The sequence below is a fragment of the Macrobrachium rosenbergii genome, chromosome 25 (genome assembly GCF_040412425.1).
Source record: "Macrobrachium rosenbergii isolate ZJJX-2024 chromosome 25, ASM4041242v1, whole genome shotgun sequence".
Lineage (NCBI taxonomy): Eukaryota > Metazoa > Arthropoda > Malacostraca > Decapoda > Palaemonidae > Macrobrachium > Macrobrachium rosenbergii.
This window is the reverse complement of record NC_089765.1, coordinates 44,796,910-44,819,409: the sequence shown is the minus strand read 5'-3', so window position 1 is coordinate 44,819,409 and position 22,500 is coordinate 44,796,910. Positions and strand designations below refer to the sequence as shown.

At 33.8% G+C, this 22,500-nt stretch overlaps 1 protein-coding gene across 3 annotated transcripts in view; it reads left to right on the top strand.

Annotated features, from left to right (window-relative positions):
- The window catches only part of LOC136852626 (uncharacterized), a 200,956-nt gene extending 192,657 nt beyond the window's left edge, over positions 1–8,299 (top strand). For all 3 annotated transcript variants that reach the window (XM_067127549.1, XM_067127551.1, XM_067127550.1), the window contains 3 exons: positions 4,566–4,664; positions 5,005–5,221; positions 6,340–8,299. In XM_067127549.1, the coding sequence (XP_066983650.1) occupies positions 4,566–4,664; positions 5,005–5,221; positions 6,340–6,403 (380 nt within the window). In that variant the 3' untranslated portion in view covers positions 6,404–8,299. The remainder of the gene's footprint in view (positions 1–4,565; positions 4,665–5,004; positions 5,222–6,339) is intronic.
- Positions 8,300–22,500: the final 14,201 nt, after the last annotated feature.

Below are 22,500 nucleotides of genomic sequence, written 5' to 3'. Positions count from 1 at the left end.
CCCATTTCAAATTGGCCAAAGAAACTTCTTAATTGTTGGGCCATAGCCCCTTTTCAAATTGGCTAAAGAAACTTCTTAATTGTTGGGCCATAGCCCCTTTTCAAATTGGCCAAAGAAACTTCTTAATTGTTGGGCCATAGCACCTTTTCAAATTGGCCAGAGAAACTTCTTAATTGTTGGGCCATAGCCCCTTTTCAAATTGGCTAAAAAAACTTCTTAATTGTTGGGCCATAGCCCCTTTTCAAATTGGCCAAAGAAACTTCTTAATTGTTGGGCCATAGCACCTTTTCAAACTGGCCAAAGAAACTTCTTAATTGTTGGGCCATAGCCCCTTTTCAAATTGGCTAAAGAAACTTCTTAATTGTTGGGCCATGGCCCCTTTTCAAATTGGCTAAAGAAACTTCTTAATTGTTGGGCCATAGCCCCTTTTCAAATTGGCTAAAGAAACTTCTTAATTGTTGGGCCATAGCCCCTTTTCAAAATGGCTAAAGAAACTTCTTAATTGTTGGGCCATAGCCCCTTTTCAAATTGGCTAAAGAAACTTCTTAATTGTTGGGCCATAGCCCCTTTTCAAATTGGCTAAAGAAACTTCTTAATTGTTGGGCCATAGCCCCTTTTCAAATTGGCCAGAGAAACTTCTTAATTGTTGGGCCATAGCCCCTTTTCAAATTGGCCAAAGAAACTTCTTAATTGTTGGGCCATGGCCCCTTATCAAATTGGCCAGAGAAACTTCTTAATTGTTGGGCCATAGCCCCTTTTCAAATTGGCCAAAGAAACTTCTTAATTGTTGGGCCATAGCCCCTTTTCAAATCGGCTAAAGAAACTTCTTAATTGTTGGGCCATAGCCCCTTTTCAAATTGGCCAGAGAAACTTAATAGTTGGGCCATAGCCCCTTTTCAAATTGGCTAAAGAAAACTTAATTGTTGGGCCATAGCCCCTTTTCAAATTGGCCAAAGAAACTTCTTAATTGTTGGGCCATAGCCCCTTTTCAAATTGGCTAAAGAAACTTAATTGTTGGGCCATAGCCCTTTTCAAATTGGCCAGAGAAACTTCTTAATTGTTGGGCCATAGCCCCTTTTTCAAATTGGCCAAAGAAACTTCTTAATTGTTGGGCCATAGCCCCTTTTCAAACTGGCCAAAGAAACTTAATTGTTGGGCCATAGCCCCTTTTCAAATTGGCTAAAGAAACTTCTTAATTGTTGTGCCATAGCCCCTTTTCAAATTGGCCAAAGAAACTTCTTAATTGTTGGGCCATAGCCCCTTTCAAATTGGCCAAAGAAACTTAATTGTTGGGCCATAGCCCCTTTTCAAATTGGCCAAAGAAACTTCTTAATTGTTGGGCCATAGCCCCTTTTCAAACTGGCCAAAGAAACTTCTTAATTGTTGGGCCATAGCCCCTTTTCAAATTGGCTAAAGAAACTTCTTAATTGTTGGGCCATAGCCCCTTTTCATATTGGCCAGAGAAACTTCTTAATTGTTGGGCCATAGCCCCTTTTCAAATTGGCTAAAGAAACTTCTTAATTGTTGGGCCATAGCCCCTTTTCAAATTGGCCAAAGAAACTTCTTAATTGTTGGGCCATAGCCCCTTTTCAAATTGGCTAAAGAAACTTCTTAATTGTTGGGCCATAGCCCCTTTTTAAATTGGCCAAAGAAACTTCTTAATTGTTGGGCCATAGCCCCTTTTCAAATTGGCCAGAGAAACTTAATTGTTGGGCCATAGCCCCTTTTCAAATTGGCCAAGGAAACTTCTTAATTGTTGGGCCATAGCCCCTTTTCAAATTGGCCAAAGAAATTTCTTAATTGTTGGGCCATAGCCCAATGATTACATTAGGGGGTCTACTAAGGTGGTGGAAATATCAAAGAAAGTGCAGGAGGGGAGGCTGAGATGGTATGGACACCTGTTGAGGAGAGATGAGGACCACGTTGGTAGACATACTATGGGGATGGAGGTCCAGGGAAGAAGAAGAAGAAGAGGGAGACCAAGAAAGAGATGGAAGGACTGTGTGAGGGGAGACCTGCGTGAGAAGGGAATTGATGAGGCAGAAGCACAGGATAGAAATAGATGGAAACAGCTCATCCGAAACGGCGACCCCATATAAAAATGGGAACAAGCTGGGAAGAAGAAGAAGAAGAAGAAGTTGGGCCATAGCCCCTTTTCAAATTGGCTAAAGAAACTTCTTAATTGTTGGGCCATAGCCCCTTTTCAAATTGGCTAGACAGACTTCCCAGTCCTTGTCGTTTTGTACATCTTGCGCATTACACGAGGATCGACCTGTATTATGTATTATTTGTTTTTCGGAACCATAAAATTGCTTATTGAAATAACGTGTTTTCTTACTGAGGTGCCTTCAGTTTGAAAAGATAGTTCAGGCAATGCCAGTAGTCGGCCATTGCATTTAAGTAAGAATCGTACAGAGCCGTTTCGAAGTGCTTAATGATGACAGTGGCAAAGTTATATTATAATAAAATCTAATTGTAATAATAAAAAGACTGTTAGAAAATTTTCTTAGGATTAGTCAGTTGAGAAATCTCATTCAGAATGTGGCCAGAACAAAATTACCTGTAGGGAAATTTCATGGTACAATAAAGCTTTGAAGTCACTCTATGACAACATTCACACGAGGCCAGAATCACCTGAAAAAACACCCTTTGTTTCATTTTTTTTAAATAGTTTTAAGTCTACCAAATCATTGTTGAAAATATTCAGTGTAAATTAAAATTTTCCATATAGTAAAACTATAAAAAACATGCTTATAAGAAATCGTCCTCACCAAAGTAGCAACATTATGAAATCCAACGTATGGACTGTGATTCATTTTATTTGGCCCTGACAAGTAAGGAATTAAATTTCAGAATAAATTAACATTGAAAAATTCTCTTATTGTGAACCAATTGAAAAATGGCTTCGAATTGGTTGGTCTCTTGATAGTATCATAACAAGATGTACAAATATTGCTCCCAGATTTCTCTTAGTGTTCTTTAGATACCTGGCAAAGGAAAATAACTAGTTTGAGCCAAGGTCAAAAAATTATGGGTCCCATTCAGCACAAGACGTTAGAAATGAATATAAAATAGGAAACTAAAGAACCTTGGTTATCCTTGTTAACGTCCTTTGCTTTTCCTTGGTTTATCTAATATCTGGGCTAATTCTAGACAGCTGTTCCCCACCAGAAGACCTCAGATGTCATGATCTTTGTGTGTATTAGAATGGTTATATAGCCATCTAATCTTGATTGTTGTATGTAAAACAGAGTCATCTTCGTAATCTTGTGTTCTGTTGTAAGTAGTTTGCTAGGAAGTATCTTAGAGTAAATGCAAAAAATCTAGCACTCCAGTCTTTCAATTTCCTTATTGCAATATTGTTTATATATATATATATATATATATATATATATATATATATATATATATATATATATATATATATGTATATATATATATATATATATATATATATATATATATATATTTATATATATATATATATATATATATATATATATATATATATATATATATATATATATATATATATATATATATATATATATATATATATATATATATATATATATATATTATATGTATGTAGATGTATGCATACATCCACAATTGTAAACATGTTGGGAATATTTTCTCCCTAACGCAGTTTTTATTTAACTGGGTGTCATTGATACCAGGGGTTATTTTCTTATATTTGTCATAGGTTGAATTAAAATGAAAGATAAATGGGGTTTTGATTAATTAACTTAACCCACCTTGCCAGCTGTAGTTTTCATTGTTACATCTTAGTTTTAGGATTACTGGGGTTATCCTTTTTGTCACTTATGCGTCCCTTCCCACAGGGCACTGGCTCTGGGAGGTGCTAGCCTTCTGGTTTTTAGCAAATGTTTTGGGATTAGGTTGTTAGACTGATGCCCTATTTCTTCTTGACTGTGACTCACCACAATCAAGAAACTAAAGGTAATGAGTCAACAGAGGCACAATAGATGTTTAAGGAAGAGGCCTGAATTGCTTGTCCAGGTCTGGAATTGAAGTTGTGGCTCTTACTGGTGAAGTATGACTGGTACCTCTTGACTAGGATAACACACAAATATGTGTACATTTATATATATGTGTTAACAAATATGTGTACATTTATATATATGTGTTAATATATTTACAGTATATGTTCGTACAGAGTATGTCTGCATGTGTATGGTTCTACAGTATATGTTCGTACAGAGTATATCTGCATGTGTATGGTTCTAGGTTATAGAACCAAGAGGTTTTATGTTATTGCAATCATGAGACGTCTTGTGAAAGCCGAAGAACTGGAATGATCAAAATGATCAAATCTGGACAAGTGCTTCCAAGATTGCGAGATAGAATGCTTATGGTATAATCAAGACACAGTTAGCTGCACCTAGTCAAGCGTAATGCAAGAACAATGGCCTTCTTAGCATTCATGGAAAGAAGACAGAAAAACAATCCTGTGAAGGAAAGGAAGTCTAGGCTAGATGTAGATCATTTTACTTGAAGAAATAGAAGGTTAGAGATTCAGCATTGTCCAAATGGCTTTTCAGAATGGGATGATAGATACAGGAGAAGATACCGGAGCAGAAGACGGACCCGGTCCCACCAGGAATTCAGTACATGGAGGGACGATAGTGAAGCTGCTAGACGTAAGGATCAGTTGTAAAGAGTTTTTATTGTTTTGTTGAAGTGGACAGAGATTTAATTGGTTTTGCTAAATATGAGAATCAGTTATTAGAGTAATACATAAATAATTAGGTTAATGTTGCTGGATTTATTAAAAAAATAATTAGGGTTTTTGTGTTTAATCCAAATAGGAAATTGTAGTTAAAATAGTGTTATGGAGCAGGAGATACTTTCTTTTTGAATCTATGGCTTACCTAAAAACAGACTTCATGAAATACTTTGTATTTGCTTTTCTTGTAATAAATTATGAAAGTAAATTAATCCAATGCTGAATGGTACGTACTGAGTTTTCCACACTTGCAGGCTATCCAAGTAACCGTCCTTACTTGCCCTACCGAGGTGATCAGCTGTCACCAGGTCAGCAAGTGAAGGTGCTGGCTCCAGGTGGTGGAGTGGCAGTGGCTAGAGTGTTAACAAACCAAAGGTCAGCTCTTCTGGCTAATAAAAGCCACATTTACCCTTCACATGGGGTCATCTCCCCTGCATCCGTTACTGTCATCCTCTTGACTGAGCCCAACAGGTAATATTATTGTAATTGTTGTGGTTCTTGTGTTGTTTTGAGTACATCAACCCATTTGGAAGTGTCAGCTCAAAACAGGAGGTGAGATTTTGATAATATGACTTCTATTATTTTCACTAAGTTTAAAGTGTAACTTAGTAATTGCATACATCAGCCTATTTGGATATGACAGTTCTAAACTGGAGATGAGGTTTTTATCTATGACTTCCACTATTTTCACTAAGTTTGTAGTTTTTTTATAATATTATGAAGCCAACTTCTCCGGCAGAGGGTATAACTGGTAATTCATGACAATAGGTAACTTTAAAATAAGCTCTGGTATTCCGAGGCATTTTATAGTGTTAAAAAAGTTGTGTGATGTCTTAGTCATTACTTACACATAAATAAACACCAGGACAAATACCATTACAGAGTTTTTTTTAATGACTCAGCACTCCTCATTGTGTTTTATGTCTGAAATCTTAAATCTTTAAAAGAGTAATACCCTTGAATTCTTTCATGTTCCTCAGAGGAAACGCAACAATATTTGAACAGATTAATTCACAGTAAATATTTTTTCCACACAGATAACTTAGTTGTAAAATTTGTATGTAAATGAAAAATAAAAGTGTTAGGAAAACTGTCTTTAGACAGGAGATTTCTTGAAATTTTGTGGAAAACTGTCTTTAGACGAGAGATTTCTTGAAATTTTTTACAAACATAGCAGTTTCCCATATCATAGGCTTCCCCTTGTAGCTTTTAAGGAATTTTTGCTTTTGCTAAAAGCTCCCTTTATTTATTAATTAAAAGTGTAGAAATAAGATTTTATTATGTACTATTAGACATTTAATTGTATTTGCAGAATGTATATGGACCTTTCTTCTTTATATTATTCGTTGTCCGTAAGAGAAAATATGTTGCTAGAATTATAAACTAAACCAGATTCATTGACTTAAACAAAAATGAATTGTAATCTCACCTTGGTTTTCAGTGTACCATACTGCACTTACTTGATTTTAATCACATTGTAATAAGTCTGTCACTTTGATACAGTATCAAATTATTCAGTCCTATTATGTTTTTAAACTCATAAGATATGAAGTAAAATCTTATCCTTATCAAAGGCATATTTGTTTCAGGCTTCAAGGAACTGTGGTAACAATTCCATTAGAGAAAGTCTTGTTGGCTTGGCCCAGGGTGTGAATCTGCCCTTAATGAACCTATAAAACATCTCACTTTTCTTCAGCATCTTACATCTTTTGCATTGGTAGATGGTGTACAGTACAGGAAAGAAAAAAAAAGAAGAGGAATCATCCCATCATAAAGAACATCTAGTCAACATGTTCATCGCATCTTCAGATAAAATATTCAAGTAGTTTTTGATGTATAATAAAAACTGGGCTTTGAATAAATTCTCTGATGCAGAATATTACCATAACTTCGCGTGGCCAACGATTTATTTTTAGACAGTTTTACACTTACTACTAGAAATACAGAAAGTGATTTTCATACGTAGCTGAGGTGATCATAACGATACCTGGTATCAGAAAATGGAGACTCGATAATTTGATGTTACATATTTTATTTTATTTTTTCTTTTAAGTGCTCGTGATGAACTCTGATGCCATAAAACATATGTACAGAACATCTAGCATATTCTGAATTTGTATTTTGCCAGATTGCATGTTTCAAATGTGACATTACTTTTAGAGTAAAATGTTTGTAAGGTTGCTGTATGATAACTTCCGTCCTTAAGTGAAAGTAAGTTACATATTTTCGTATCTTCGTCAAGTTTCATGTATTAAGATCTATAATATGAAAACATGGTCTTGTTCAAGTGTGCTAAGACCTAATACATGTGTAAATGCTGATACAGTATCCATAACTTTTTTATGTAGAATGTCTTTTATGCTGTAAGGCTTCATTGAAGTGAACTTGTATAATAAGTGTTTGTGTAATCTAAGTGGAATACTGATGACACAATATGTGTATATGAAGTTATTTTGTTTATTCAGAGTTGACTGTTATTTTTGCACTTGTCATTGAATTGTTCTTTGTCACGGTTTACTGCTGCACAACTTAATGAAAAGGTGTTATTAAACTTCACAATCCATGTTGTAGCATGGTGATCACATTTTATATTTTGTATATTTTCTTTAAAAGATAGATTTAAAGCTTGAGTACTGTAAATTCAACCAAACTTCAGAAAATCTAGGAAAATCTTAGAAAAATCCTTGAAGTATCTGGCACCATGTGATTTGCACATAATTAAGGTGATTTTGATGTTAGAATTTGTCCTTTTTAGAGAGCTGGCTTCAGAATCCATGAAAACGAACGTTCATCATCATAAAATAATTACTTTTAATTTTCACACTTTTTACATTGTATAATGGCATTCCCCCATACAAATTACCCAGTTTTTATCTGGTTAAACTACTTAAGAATGTAAGTGTTAATAACTATATGGTAGTTAACTTTTTCAGTCTGTGCTGTTTCCACACTTATAAAACCTTTATTGAGGCCCTTTGTTTTGGTGATATCTTCATGAGTTCACAGGTAAATTTTCTAATGTCAGAAGCCTGAAGAAAATTACTCTTAACTCTTAAGTATCATGGCCAAAATATTTTCAAAGTACTGTATGGATATCAAGTTGGAACTCATGACTTCTTATGTTAAATGTACTTGTTTATGATACTGCTGTACTTGCTGTTCTAATATTTTCTTTTGGAATTATCTCTTAGACAAGAAAAGATACAAATAAAACATTCCTCAGAGTAGTAATAAGCTTATTAATAATAAATCTAAAGGCAGGATGGGTTGAAGTCATAAATTCCTTGTTGAAACATCATGCTGTGGTTAATATTCAAATAAAGTAATGTATTGAACTTAACAGTGTTATGTTGCTTGGTGCGGCGTTCAATTATTTCAAGGCAGTTGCATAATAAGTAATAAGAAAAATTTGTTGCTAGAACAGTCCAGTCTGATTAAGATTGCTTTAAACCTGTCATACTTATTATGTACTTCACCTTATATTTCATTTTGATCTGATTGTATGTGTTGCCAATGAAAATCAAAATAATAGACATCAAACGATGGGGATTCCATGTTTTAATACCCTGCATAGTTACTGTAAAAATTAGATTTTAGTAATTTTGTTTTCTTTGTCTTAGAGTTGTGATAGATGGATAGGTCTCAGAAGAAGTCAGCATTTGTTACCTTTGGGACACACTGAACCGTGAGAGCCAAAACTGAGTAGCTGCAGCATGGGTGAAACTGAGAGAAAATAGTTAGACTGATAAATAAGATGTCCCATTAGTAGAAAGAGCTATGACTTATGATGGGTAAATATAGCCAGTACTGCTCTGTTTACTGACAAGGAAATTAACAGACTTTTGAAAAGTGATACCATAGAATGGCTGGAGTACAGTGAGAAGATTGTATTACAAATGAGGAATTGGTTGAGAGATATGGTATCAAGAGGCTGGAGCGAAAGACTGATCTCCAAGACGGATGGTTGGACATGGGATGAGGAACATTTAGTCAGAAAAACTGTAGATATGGGAGTAGTAGGACAAAGAGCTGTAGGAAGACCCATGAAATCAGGGAGAAAAGGGATAGACCTGATAAAAGTTCAGAAGAAAGGGCACAGGATAGAGAATAGTGAAAAGAACTCATTTTATGTCTAACCTAAAAAAAAAAAAAACTGATAAAAATGTTTGAGAATAGTGACATTGTCTGAGATTTTAAAGGAAACTGAATTACCTCTGACGCTATATTCGTTTGTTGAATATATCACTGGTAATTGTTAATGAAGCGATCTTCAAGTGAAGTACCTTTTTTCTACTGCTATCTTAAAAGAAACTTTATTCAGCAGTATGTATACATTTAGTACCGTAGTGTACTGCAATTAGAGGGGAGTTATAATTTATCATTTTTCTCAGCTGGCTTTGTCAGTGATCCGTTGTGTCCAGTCATGAGACTGGTTTTCTTGTGTCAGAAACTTATAGTATCAGGTTTCATATTTATAATTTGGAGGAGCCGTCATATATCAGTAAATGTTTTCCAAGTGCCTCGTAATATATCTCCTCAAACTGATTTTTATTGTCGCCATTATTTACATTAAACCAGTTTTCACAATAGTTGATAGAATTTTTACCCATATATTTTTCTTCCCCCAGAGCTACATTTCACAGCTATTCCTCCTTACTTTTGTCGTTAGCAGCTTTACAATTTTATATTGTAGGTTATTCTAGATATAGCTGTTTCTTCTCTTCTCAACAATAAAAACCATTGTTTGCAACATATGGTACCCTGCTGTATTCTGGCACTTTTGATGAAGTGTCTATTATTTAACTGAAAACCCCACAACTATATGGGGTTTCAAATATATCTCGGTCCAGCAATCCTGCAAAATTTCCCTACGTGTTTACAAGTATCAGCGTAAGGAATATGATGACGTGTATTTAAGTAAGTAAAGGCATAAATCATAAATCATCACTAGTACAATACTAGATGTTATTTGCACTGTCCCTTGCATTTCAGCTGTGTTGCTTTATTCCTTTTTACTTTTCATATGTTTATTTTAATAGCTTGCCACCAGGGTGTCTGAACTTCTTTTAATTAAGTCTAATTTTTACCTTTAATTTAGAAACAAATCCTGTGGATGAACCGTTTATTTCTTGAGATGTGACCAAGTAATCTCATTAAATTACTGCATAATATAGTTGTTCCATGGATACAATTTACATTTTTTTTGTAAGCACAAGGATTAATCTGGTTTTGTAACTCCTTTACATTGGGAGTTTTAAATTGCTTTTGAAGTTTATTTCATCATCAAAAGGAGTATGAGTAAATTTATAATGATTGGTTTATCTTGTATCTATTCAATTAAACCAAGTAAATTGTGAGGCTATATAGTATCAGACTCAATACACAGGAAGATTATTGTTTGAACACAGTGAAAACCAGGGGAGTTACCGGCCTTTCTGCTTCAGTTTGCTCTTATGGTTCCATGGAGCACCATCTGTAAACTCACGAATTATATAATTCAATTTGCTATTGTAACAAGTGGCGAAACCAAATGGTATTTAAACGTACTGATTTTGGAGGTATTCATTTGTAAAATGAATGGCTTTGGAAGAACAATTTTACTAATTTTTATTCAAACTCTGCCTTTCATTATTTTTTTAGCCTAATCTTCAGTCTGTGCAAAATAACTCCATTTTGTGCTCCTTCAAGGTTCCAAATATCTGATTTTAAATTCTACACGAGCCTATCTGTTGATTTTAACAATATTGCAGCTTTCAAATTTATTCCATTTGGAAAATGAGATTGCATATAATTTTAGTTGTGTTACTGTTTTGACCTTCACTGGGCCTTTTCAAAAGTTAGTTATTTAGCAAATTTAATATTTCAACATCTTGAAATTAAAGGTTAAAACTTCATATAGCGACTTTATTTGGGGAGGCAGTTCACCTTGACGTGTTGAATTGTAACAGCCTTAAGTAGAATGTTCGTTGCTTTTTCTACTCGAAGTTTTTGACAGCTACTCTATATGTCTGGAAGCTTGGTAGGTTTCTTGACATGGACCAAAAAGAAAACTACTAAGTTTGTTTATAAGGATACAATAATTTGAAATGCAATTTTATTCATGATGAACAAATCGGCTCTTCAGTATGTTTAAACAGCATAGCAGACACCACCGTACTTACGAACATTCAATTCACAAACATTCAGATACAAACAAACGGGATCGCAAATTACAATGGTCTTCAGAGCGGCGCTCCCCTTTGCCACCCATAAGTTCAAATTTTGTTTTGCGCGCTTCTTCTGCACATACAGTACTGTATTGCTTTATACCATACTGTACTTAAAAAGGCATGAAGAGTACAGTAACCAACTTAACAAACAGTTCAACATACAAAGGGCCGTCCGGAACGTAACTCTTTTGTAAGTAAGGTGGTGTCTGGATAAACATTCTTGTTGCTGATCTAAACAACAAAGCAGTAGTGGATCCGTGAAGATCTCCATCTTTACATGATTTTGTATTATTTTTTTTTGTTACTTAATGTTTTTTATTTATGTTTTTGAGAATATGCATGAAGCTAGGTCCTGGAAATTTTAAATATCATGACCTGAGTTTCTATGGATCACAGGTTCTATAGTTTGTCGAACTTCTTCCAAAGCACGTCAAATGATTCTTCAAGCAAAATACATTCCTGTCCTTATAGACAAATTAATGTGTCTTAGATGAAATTACAGTAATATCTTTGGTGCTCATATTGAATTTCTAGCCTCATTGCTTCCTCCCTTTATGGCTTTCAGGCTTTCAGAATACTCTATACAGTATTCTGTAAATTTCATTTCATGTCTGGATGCACTGTTTGCACGAATTAATTGTGTCTGGCCTAACAGAATGGACATTATTTCAGTTCAGAGTGCATGTGAAAATTCTTATATTTTTTATTTTATTTCTGTATAATTCCGTATTTCTGTGCAAAATTATACCAGTGTGTTGCATGCATCTAAAATGTGTTACTTTTGTTATTCCATAGATTGAAGACTTCTTCATGCCAACTAAGTGCTGGACTTCATAAGAAGCATTTAAGTAAAAGTAAGTAAATGCAGTTTTCTCAAAAGTAAAAACAAATATTTTTCCAAGGGGTGTAGCCATATGACAGTTAGTGATAACAGTGTTAGTCCATATCATATCAAAGTTGTCTGAAGGTACTTTTGGATACTATTTTATTAGTTATTTTTATTTAGCTTTGTTTTGACGTTTAGCTTATAGACTGTCTCGGGAATCTCCAACTGTTAAGTTTTATTGTTTTGTTGAGTGAGGCGGGCACTTTTGAATAAGCATTCACACAACATGTATGGGTCTGTATTTCTGGTTTCATCCTTTGTGCCGCAGGGAGTGCAAATTTAATTTTCAAATTCAGTGCCCTTTGCATGTTGTTGAAAATTATAAATCAGACAAGAAAAAAATATAACAACGTCATCAGTTAGTGACAATTGCCGATTTCTTTAGAGGAAGAATTAAGCAATAACCTATAAATGTTTACTTTCACAACCTAACGTCTTCAACAACAGGGAAAATAGCACAGTAGCAGAGACCATTTTCGCGTATTGAACATGTTATAATCTGATTTCTTAAAGGATTTGTTGAATTGTAATATTTTGTACATTTATTAGAATTCCGATCTGAAACAATAGAGGAAAATTGCAAACAAATACTTTCCTCTGAAATATTATGTTTGGATACATTGTAAAGGTTTTGGTTATGAAAATTCTAGTAACTATGCATATGCCACAATCAATATAGCAGGATTCTCATAATAATACCACCCCAGAAAGATTTTTTATTGGAAAAACAGGTCGCCTGAACTCTCAGAATTCGTTACTGGGTTCAGATTGAAATGTCTTCCACTTGGGTTTTATAATAATTCGTGTGGATGTTTCTATTTTCGACTGATTTCCCTTCCTGGGTGAAGAGGAAAAGTATCATGCTATAGTTCATATTTAAAGCTCATCGTGGGAGCAGTCGGAAATAGCAGTTTAGTATTATAGAGAGAGGTGTTTGGAAGTACTGTATTAAAAGACGTAGAGACTAGACCGAATACGTTATTAGGAAGCGCACAAATTTAGGACAAGAGGGTTGGCTTACTATCTCTTGTATATTCATTTTTGCAAGAGTTTTCTTAACTAGCATCATTGCTGTCATATGTATGAAATTGCTCTGAAGATTAGTGTACATATTCAAGGATACTAACAATGAAACAAGAGCCTCCAGTAGTACGTAGTACTCCTGTACGTACTACTGGAAGCTCTGGTTTCATTGATACAAGGGCATGATTTTTCCCAAAGATGTAGGCCCACAGCGCTATATTATGAAGGAACGGCCAGAATTTGCCATCAACACTGGAGGTAAGTTGAATGAAATTTAACCAGAAAATTCTTCTGAGGAATATAAGGTTCGTTGAGACCTATTGCCTGTCTCGTCAGGTCTTTTAATGTTTTTTTGCTTTATAATCATTGTTTTCACTTTCTTTTCATATGCATGGGACATGAACCGTGCCCTCAGCATTCATTTATCTTGTAGTTTTAAAGTCTACTAGAATTCATTCACAGCAGCGAAATATATTCTTCCAAAGTACTCTAAAGCTTTAGATAAAATAAAACAATTGAGCCAGCCTGGAAAAATGAGAAAATCTTTAACAGAATAGCAGTACATTATATATATATATATATATATATATATATATATATATATATATATATATATATATATATATATATTATATATATATATATGTATTATATGTATATTTTATATAAATTTTATACATATGTTATATACTGTATATAATATATATATATTTATAATATATATCTATATATTATATATATATATATTACATATATATATAAATATATATATGTATTATATGTATGTTTTATATATATTTTATACATATATACTGTATATAATATATATATATATATATATAATATATATATATCTATTTATTATATATATATATATATATATATTACATAAATATATAAATATATATATATGTATTATATGTACATTTTATATATATTTTATACATATATATATTATATACTGTATATATAATATATGTATATAATATATATATCTTTTATATATATATATATATATATATATATATATATATATATATATATATATATATATATATATATATATATTTTATATATATATCATTTATATTATATATATATTGTATATATATATATATTTTATATATATATATATATATATATATATATATATACAATATATATAATATAAATGATATATATATAATATATATATATATATATATATATATATATATATACAATATATATATAATATAAATGATATATATATAAAATATATATATATATATACAATATATATATAATATAAATGATATATATATAAAATATATATATATATATATATATATATATATATATATATATATATATATATATAAAGATATATATATTATATACATATATTATATATACAGTATATAATATATATATGTATAAAATATATATAAACATACATATAATACATATATATATTTATATATATATGTAATATATATATATATATATATATATATATATATATATATATATATAATATATAGATATATATTATATATATATATATATATTATATACAGTATATAACATATGTATAAAATTTATATAAAATATACATATATATATATATATATATATATATATATATATATATATATATATATATATTTATATTATATATATATGTGTGTGTATGTGTGTGTGTATATCTAATATAATGTATGTGTCTTTACCTAACTCCCTTTCATGGAAGTGAGGTTTCCTTGTTAAGTGAGGATGGAATGAAAGGTTGAAAGTGTTGAGGTAAACTGTTTGCAAAGTGCATGCAGCATAGTAAGAATGAAAAGCGTGAGAAATGTGGAAAAATGTCAAAGTGGTAAAAAAGATCAGTGGAGAAACCAACCCACAGTTATGTAGGGGTAAATATATTTAAAAATAAATCTACGGAGAGCTTACGGGAATCGGTGCTATTCCCCTTTGAGACTGAAAAGGGGAAACCGAACATATTCCCGAAAGCTCTCTGAAATTGTTTATTTTTAAATATAGTTAGTGTAGGTGAAAAGATGGAGCAGTGTTATAAAATGATTGGGTCTTGTGGAAAGAATGGGTAATGATAGGTTGGGGAAAAAGTGTATAATTCAGAAGGGTTAGGAGAAGGAAGTGAGGAAAACCTAGAAAGGCTGTAGGCGGGTCAAAATATGAAAAAAAGGGGGTCAACCCCCAACAAATTGCTAGAAATTGTTTTTTGCTTGTTTTTGGTTTCCTGATATCTGTAGATTAACATACTAAAAGTCTACCAAGATTGGACTACCGGAAAGTGGGTAAAATTGGGTCAGTTCAAAGATGGGCGCCAAAATTTGAAAATTCATTGAATATGTTTCCTTGTCGATAACTCGGTCATTTTTCACCCAAAACAAATAAAGTAAGAATGTTTTCCTATGTTTTTGAGTTTGTTCTTTCAATTGGAATTGGTTTTATTTGGGTGTGGTCATGCCGTGGGGTGCATTGGGGGTACCCCTACCCCCAAAATGGAATTTTGTCGGTTTCATAGGGAAGTATTTGTCCTCAAATCTAGTCCAAACTGGCAAAACAATGCCTTTTCATTTGTTTTGTTCCTCTGTGTCTCTACAACTATACATCAAAAGTTTACCAAAATTGGAGGGCTTGAAAGCGGGCAAAATTGAGCCTATTCCAAGATGGCCGCTGTGTTCGAAATGACCCTCGGACTTAGTTTTCATTCCTTGACTTCCACAAAACATGCCTGTTTTTTTTAAGTATTCATTTTATCTTAACTCAGATTCACTTAGACATATAGTTTGCCCATGTCTTATTCCTGTCCCTGTTCCCTGTACCCACTGTACACAGCCCCCTCCGTGCCCCAAGCCCAGCCCCCCGGCTCAAACACCCCATTTTCAGTACAGGAATCGCATCCCTAGTCTACATTTGACTGTTATTCTCAGTTTCATATTCTTACCATATTCAAAACTCTCGGCTACTCTTCGTCAGTGAAAGTTAATGCCGATCAAGTGATCAATCCTGAACTCCTATTTCAAAGATTTCTTGTTGTGTCACAAGCTGGGGATTTAACATTACAGGATATTATGGACTATGAACTCAGTCCATATCCTCCCACTCTTTTTGAAGCCAAACACGTTTTTCAGAAAGCAGACAAGCCTCAGTTGGCCGAGGCTCTACGTGATTTTGTGAGTCAATCCTCTAGTAATGCTGTGATTACAGAATCGATACCTGAATCTGAACATTTTGTTCTTGATGGAGGATCTCTCCTGCATCGCTTATCATGGAAAAGTGGGATCAGCTACGGCAAAATTGCTGAAGAATATGTCAATTTCACTTTTTCCAGGTATGGAATGGCTACCGTAGTTTTTGATGGATACAGTGGTGAGCCTAGTATCAAGGACAATGAACACCAGAGGCGACAACGTAAATCACACCAAGTGGTGCGTTTTGACTCCAACACTGTTTTTTCAGGGAGAATGGAGGACTTTTTGTCTAATGGTTGCAATAAACAACAGATGATCAACCTGATCTGCGACAAACTGAAAGACAGGGGATGTGAAGTTATCCATGCACATGGAGATGCAGATGTTGACATTGTCAAAGCTGCAGTGGCATCTGCAAAACACAGAGACACAACTTTAGTTGGAGAAGACACGGACGTTCTAATTCTACTTTTATACTATACAGAAAGGGAAAGCAAAAAGCTCTATTTTCGATCGGACAAACTGAAATCTAAGTATGTTTACGATATCTGTTCTCTGAAAGAACTCCTAGGATGTGAAGTTTCCAGGCAGTTGCTTTTTGTACATGCGTTTACAGGTTGTGACAGCACATCAAGAATTTTTGGTATTGGTAAGAAGGCTCTATTTCAAAATTGATCAAACGTGACTCTGTCATTAAGTCATGTGCGGCAGTCTTCACCACAGCAGATCAGGAATTGTCCACGATTGTTGATTCTGGATGCAAAACTTTTGTTTCTTTGTATGGAGGAAAAGTTGGGACACCCCTGGCAAACCTACGAAACACCTTGCTTGCGAAAAAAGTATCATCTGCAAAGTCATTTGTAAAACCCGAGAAGCTGCCGCCAACAGTATCTGCTGCCAAGTACCACTCACTACGCACATTTTATCAGATCATTGTGTGGATGGGAAAAGACGGAATGATGGACCCAAAGAACTGGGGTTGGAAACAGGAAGATAGCTTTTGTTGCCAGTTATGACAGACCAGAAGCCAGCTCCTGAAAGGCTACTTAAAGTGATTCATTGTAACTGTACATCTGGCTGTTGTAATACACGTTGTAGTTGCAGGAAGTACGGTCTTCCATGTACATCCGCATGTGGACCTTGCCAAGCCGAATCTTGTTTCAACCCAAATAATGAATGTACAGGGGACCCTGACGCAGATGCTGATGACAACCGTGCAGACAGTGCTGTATTTTAAACCACAATGTTGTGAGCAGAACACTGGCATAAAGGCATTTAAAATTGGTTGATGTTAGTATTAACTTTCTGTTTAAGTTGTGTTTCCGCTATGCAATTATGTCATAATACCGGACCATCTCATAATTAACTGATGAAGCAGAAGACTAAACTCGGTTAGTCTAAGGGTGAGGGGAGGTTGAGGATTGTTCAGGTTGTTGGCATCACTCATGTATTCTTTCAGAGGTCATTATGCCAATTTACCTTGGCGTTTTAGTCTCTTGAGGAGGGGGGGGGTTAATGGAGAGACTAACCAAGTTAAGTTTTGTGTGGCATCAGCTGATTTTGAGATGGTCCCTAACGTCATGTGTTTATCTTTTTGTGTCACATGGAAATCATAATCCATAACTTATCAGAGTCTATGGGATGTCATATTTTAGTTCATCGAAAGTCAATATTAACCAAATGTTACAAGGTTTGACACCATGTATGACAAGTAGTGTATATTGCATGGCTTATAACTGTGACGTATGATCATGAGGGTGAGGGTGAGGCCTTTCAAATTTCTGGTACCCATGGTATTTTTCATTCAGATTAATTATGAGGGGGTCAATATTTGGGTTTACTGCAATTTTTTACTGTCCTGAACTACAAATCAACATTTTACGTCATTATGACGTAATATTACGTCACAGGCTTGTCCTAATGATGTAATCATTATCTCATTTGAATCTTAGCTATCATATTTATATGTGTCTGTAATACATTTATGGGGTCTAAAACCAGCCATTTAGAAGTTTGCTGTACATTAATTGTTCATCGGCAGCCATCTTGGATATTATGTAATTTTACCACTTTCCGGTTGACCAAATTTGGTAGACTTTTGGGATGTACTAAAGTAGCCCCATACAAACCAAAAATAACCAAAAAATGTTTTCTAGCAATTTTTTGGGGGTCAAATCCTATTTTGACTTGACTACTGGGACAGACAGACTGAGCAAGGGTCTTGATCTCCACGTGCAAGTCGGGATGAATGGCTCAGTGTAGATGTATGAAGCAGCTAATGTTTTAGCTGTACTGCACAGTGGCTCGTTCATGATTCAGCAGCAGTCAAGTATTTCTGTGCAAGCAACCATGTATTTTTTTTCACTATAACCACCCTTGGTTTGGGGAAACTGCTTAAGGTTGAAAAAATATAATATGCATATGTGTGTCTGTTTGTGTGTTCAGTACTTGCATAATTGTATTCATAAAGAGAGAAGTTAATCCACCTGAATTTATATATATCTCTCTTTGCCTGTTTTACACAACCTGCAAACGTTGTGGATAAGTTACATTCGAGGTGCATATACTGTAGCATGCTCATATTCTGATGAGAAAGATCAAAGTATTATAGAATAATACTGTAAGTTAAGGGTTACCTTCCATTTTTTATTCACCAGAATACTTTTATGCTTAGGCGAACAAAAATATCAGTTCAAGCTTAAATTCGTGAATAATTTGCTAACAATTTGCTTCTTTGATAAATTCATTTCTTGAAAATGGAAAGAATCTTATAGATTATTTGCTTTTGCAATTATTCGGCTGTATGTTATTACTAAATTAAATTAGCAAATCTCCGTCGTAGTTTCATCAAGTTAGCCTTGTGTCTACCAGTACTCTATTAATCCTGGTGTCTGCGGGACTCATGTTCTATAGAATATCCCTTGTTATTATTATTATTATTATTATTATTATTATTATTATTATTATTATTATTATTATAGAATCTAGCGGTCACATTCATATAGGGGCGTCACTTAGGGGGCGCTGGGGGCGGCTACTGGTCCCCCCCAAGACTCAAGTTTGCCCCCAAGCCTCAACTTGCCCCTCACCCCACCAAGCCCCAAGAAGTAACAACAGCTGGTTTTCCATTATTCCTACCGAAATTCAAATGTGTCATCATATTAGTTTATATCTGTCTATCTATCTATCTATCTGTTTTATTTGCTTCAAAAAGCACATAAAATACCTCAAAATAAAAAAAAAAAACCCTGGTGATTAGGCTCGCTTCGCTCGCCAAACCGCCTTGCGCCCCCCCACCCCCCATCAAAAATTTGAAATGACGCCCCTGGTACAATCTCGATTTCTTTACAATTGTTTGGATAGGGAATTGATAAGTTTCTTCATTTATTTCCGTTCGGATGCAATGCTTACAGATGTAAGGAAGTGTGAGAAAATCCTTGTGGTTTATTGTTAACAATTATCATAAATGTATTCAAAGTTTGTTAAAAGTTAATCAGGAACAAACTTAAAAAGATCACTAACTTTTGAGACAAGCTTCCGCAGAACAGATCGGCCATGTGTAAAAAGAAAAAAAATGTATTATTTTTTTTTTTTGTGAGTTTTTCCCTGTTGGGTACCTCAGCGATTAGAGGGGCTCTGTATGGTGGCAGAGAAAGGGAATATGAGGGTATTCAGCGCTGATTGATAGGGGCGAGGGTACGGGCTGACTGTCCTCGACGACTCCTGGTTGATGGGAGAACACTACAATAATTGAGACAGCGAGAGAAAGGAACCACGTTCCTCTTTTGAATGATTCAATTTTCGGTGATGTGATAGTTCTCTTTCTATTTCTCATTTTGTTTTTTAGAATTTTCCGTATATGGGCGTTTATTGTTCTGTGGTTGCCACTTACAGCTAATGAACTCTTATTTGTGTTTATATCGTGAATACTAACGACAATCCGTATTCCTGCACAGTATATATGAATAATTCCTTTGCATTGTTCAGTGTGTTAGTAAATATATCTATTCGACTGAAGTTTAAGAAAGGGGTTGTAGATTGTAAAAATACGAATTAAAGTGATGTCATTCATTTAAAGATTTTGAAAGTCTGATTAATTATGAGATTTGTTTTAGAATCTAGTTGTTAATAGACTCGATATTGATTTGTTTGTCACCAGTCTCTTTGACGGGGGATGATTTTTATACACGACAGTTTTGCAATAATAATAATAATAATAATAATAATAATAATAATAATAATAATAATAATAATAATAAAAATAAATAAATAACTACAATTTTTCATGTAGGTTATCACTCTCTCTCTTATTGCTTATTTGTATATAGTAAACTTGTACGGAAATTGCATTAACCGCTATAAAATAACATAATGGTGATTTAAGCGAGGTTCCCGCTTGGAAATCAAGGAAATTATTTAAAACTCGTGAGCAAGTTGTTGATGAGAGCGAGTGTTGATAACTTATTAATCTGCTATAAAGTTACAGTCCCTTGTCTTTCTGTTGCTGTGAAAGATATTTGCAAAATCAAGGTCTACAAAATGAAAGGGGAGAAATGAAGACCTGGATCAGATTGAAATAAAAAGGTAATGTGAACAACAAAAAGAACAACATAGAGAGACAGTGTCAATTGTGATTAACGCTTTCCAGATGAGCTTCCATTTAGTCATTCATAAGAATTGTTCAAAGAATCATATGAGTAATAAATTAAGGTACCGAGACAATATGTACGTTGATATATTAGGTTTTTTCACATTTTTAAATTTCATGAATTACATATGACTGAAATTTAAAGCATGTAATGTCTAAGGTTACGTTGTAGCCTTTGTCAGAAGTTTACCATGAAATTACTCCAACATTGTCTATGAGCGTGAATAAAGGTTTGTGTAAACGCAAATTCCCTCGGAACTTGATATTATATTTTTCTGGTTATCGGAGGTAAATAAGTAAATTTATACGGTTTAGAACCACTTTGCAACTGAGACAGAGTACTTAGATTTAGGTCAAAATAAACCCATCCAGGATTTATATAGTACTATGGAGCTATATACAGTTGAGAATGTCGAACATCTTGGACTCTTTACACACACACACACACACACACACACACACACACCTTCCCAAAAATTCAAATACGTTTATTTTCTAAGTCTGTTAGCATCGTGGCCTCATTACAATAAATCGCCAATTCATTGCTGTATTTATCCTTCATATTTGTTCCAGATTTACAGTAAAATCCATCCATTCGGTATTAATACCCACGGTTTTAGTTTCATATGTGTATGTTTTCTTCAAACCTTAGCAATAAACTGGCTTTGATATGTCCTATAGATTTGAATCTGGTTAAAAACATGACAACATTGCCTGACTTCAATCCTAGTATAGTGTCCCCTAGTTTTAAAAACTTATCAGTTTTCTTTTAAACTCTGAACCGTTTTCTTTAAATATCCCTCCTTGTCACTCTCAATGGCAGGAAATGTTTAGCTATCATCTTGACAAATGACATCCCTCTTCAGAGTTAGCGAAGATCAATTGCACAAGAAACGGTTGCAGAATCTGCACAAATTGAGCAGCAATTACAATTTCCTGTTACAACAAAAGATCTGAGCTCAGGGTATGTTGGGAGACATTAAATGGTGTCGTTGTTTTGGACTAAGGCAAGCATTTTCTAACATCCACACACAAACACGTTGTGCCTAGATTGACCTTCGTAGAGAATCACATACTTGTTTTTAGTTAACTTGGGTTGGTCACAACAATGGGGAAGTAAGCCGTGGAACCACCAAATTCAGACTTGGATATATTTAAAAATTAGGCAAAAATTTGAAGCCAGAAAGATTAAATTCAAAAGCTAGGATGTTTGCATGTACGTGAGATCGAAGGTTAAAGAAAATGAACTATGGCTAGTAGCTACTAATATTGGACTGGGATGATACTAGAAATGAATGAATCATAATAGAAATAACAAAAATAATGATAAAGGGAATTTCAGGAGCAGGAGGGCAAGAGGAATAAGAAGAATAAATAAAAGAAATTCTGATAATGTAGCGATGCTGTTGACTTACAACGGACCGCTTATGTTTGGTATTACTGCGGTAAATTAATGTTAATGCTTTATGTGTGCGTGGATAACAATTTCAATGGAAGTATAAAATGTATATAGTCTTCTGTTACCTGTTTCAAATACACAACATATTCTTTGGAAGCTTGAATTTCAAGTCATTGGCTTCTGTGGGCTTTGCCTATATAGGGGTTTATCTAGTGAATAAGAATAATAATAAAATTGGCTAAAGAAAAGTTTGACATGTTTTCTAACATGGAAATAAGAATGAGAAGTAAATGAAGATATTTCGCCACTGTCTTGATAGCATATATATATATATATATATATATATATATATATATATATATATATATATATATATATATATATA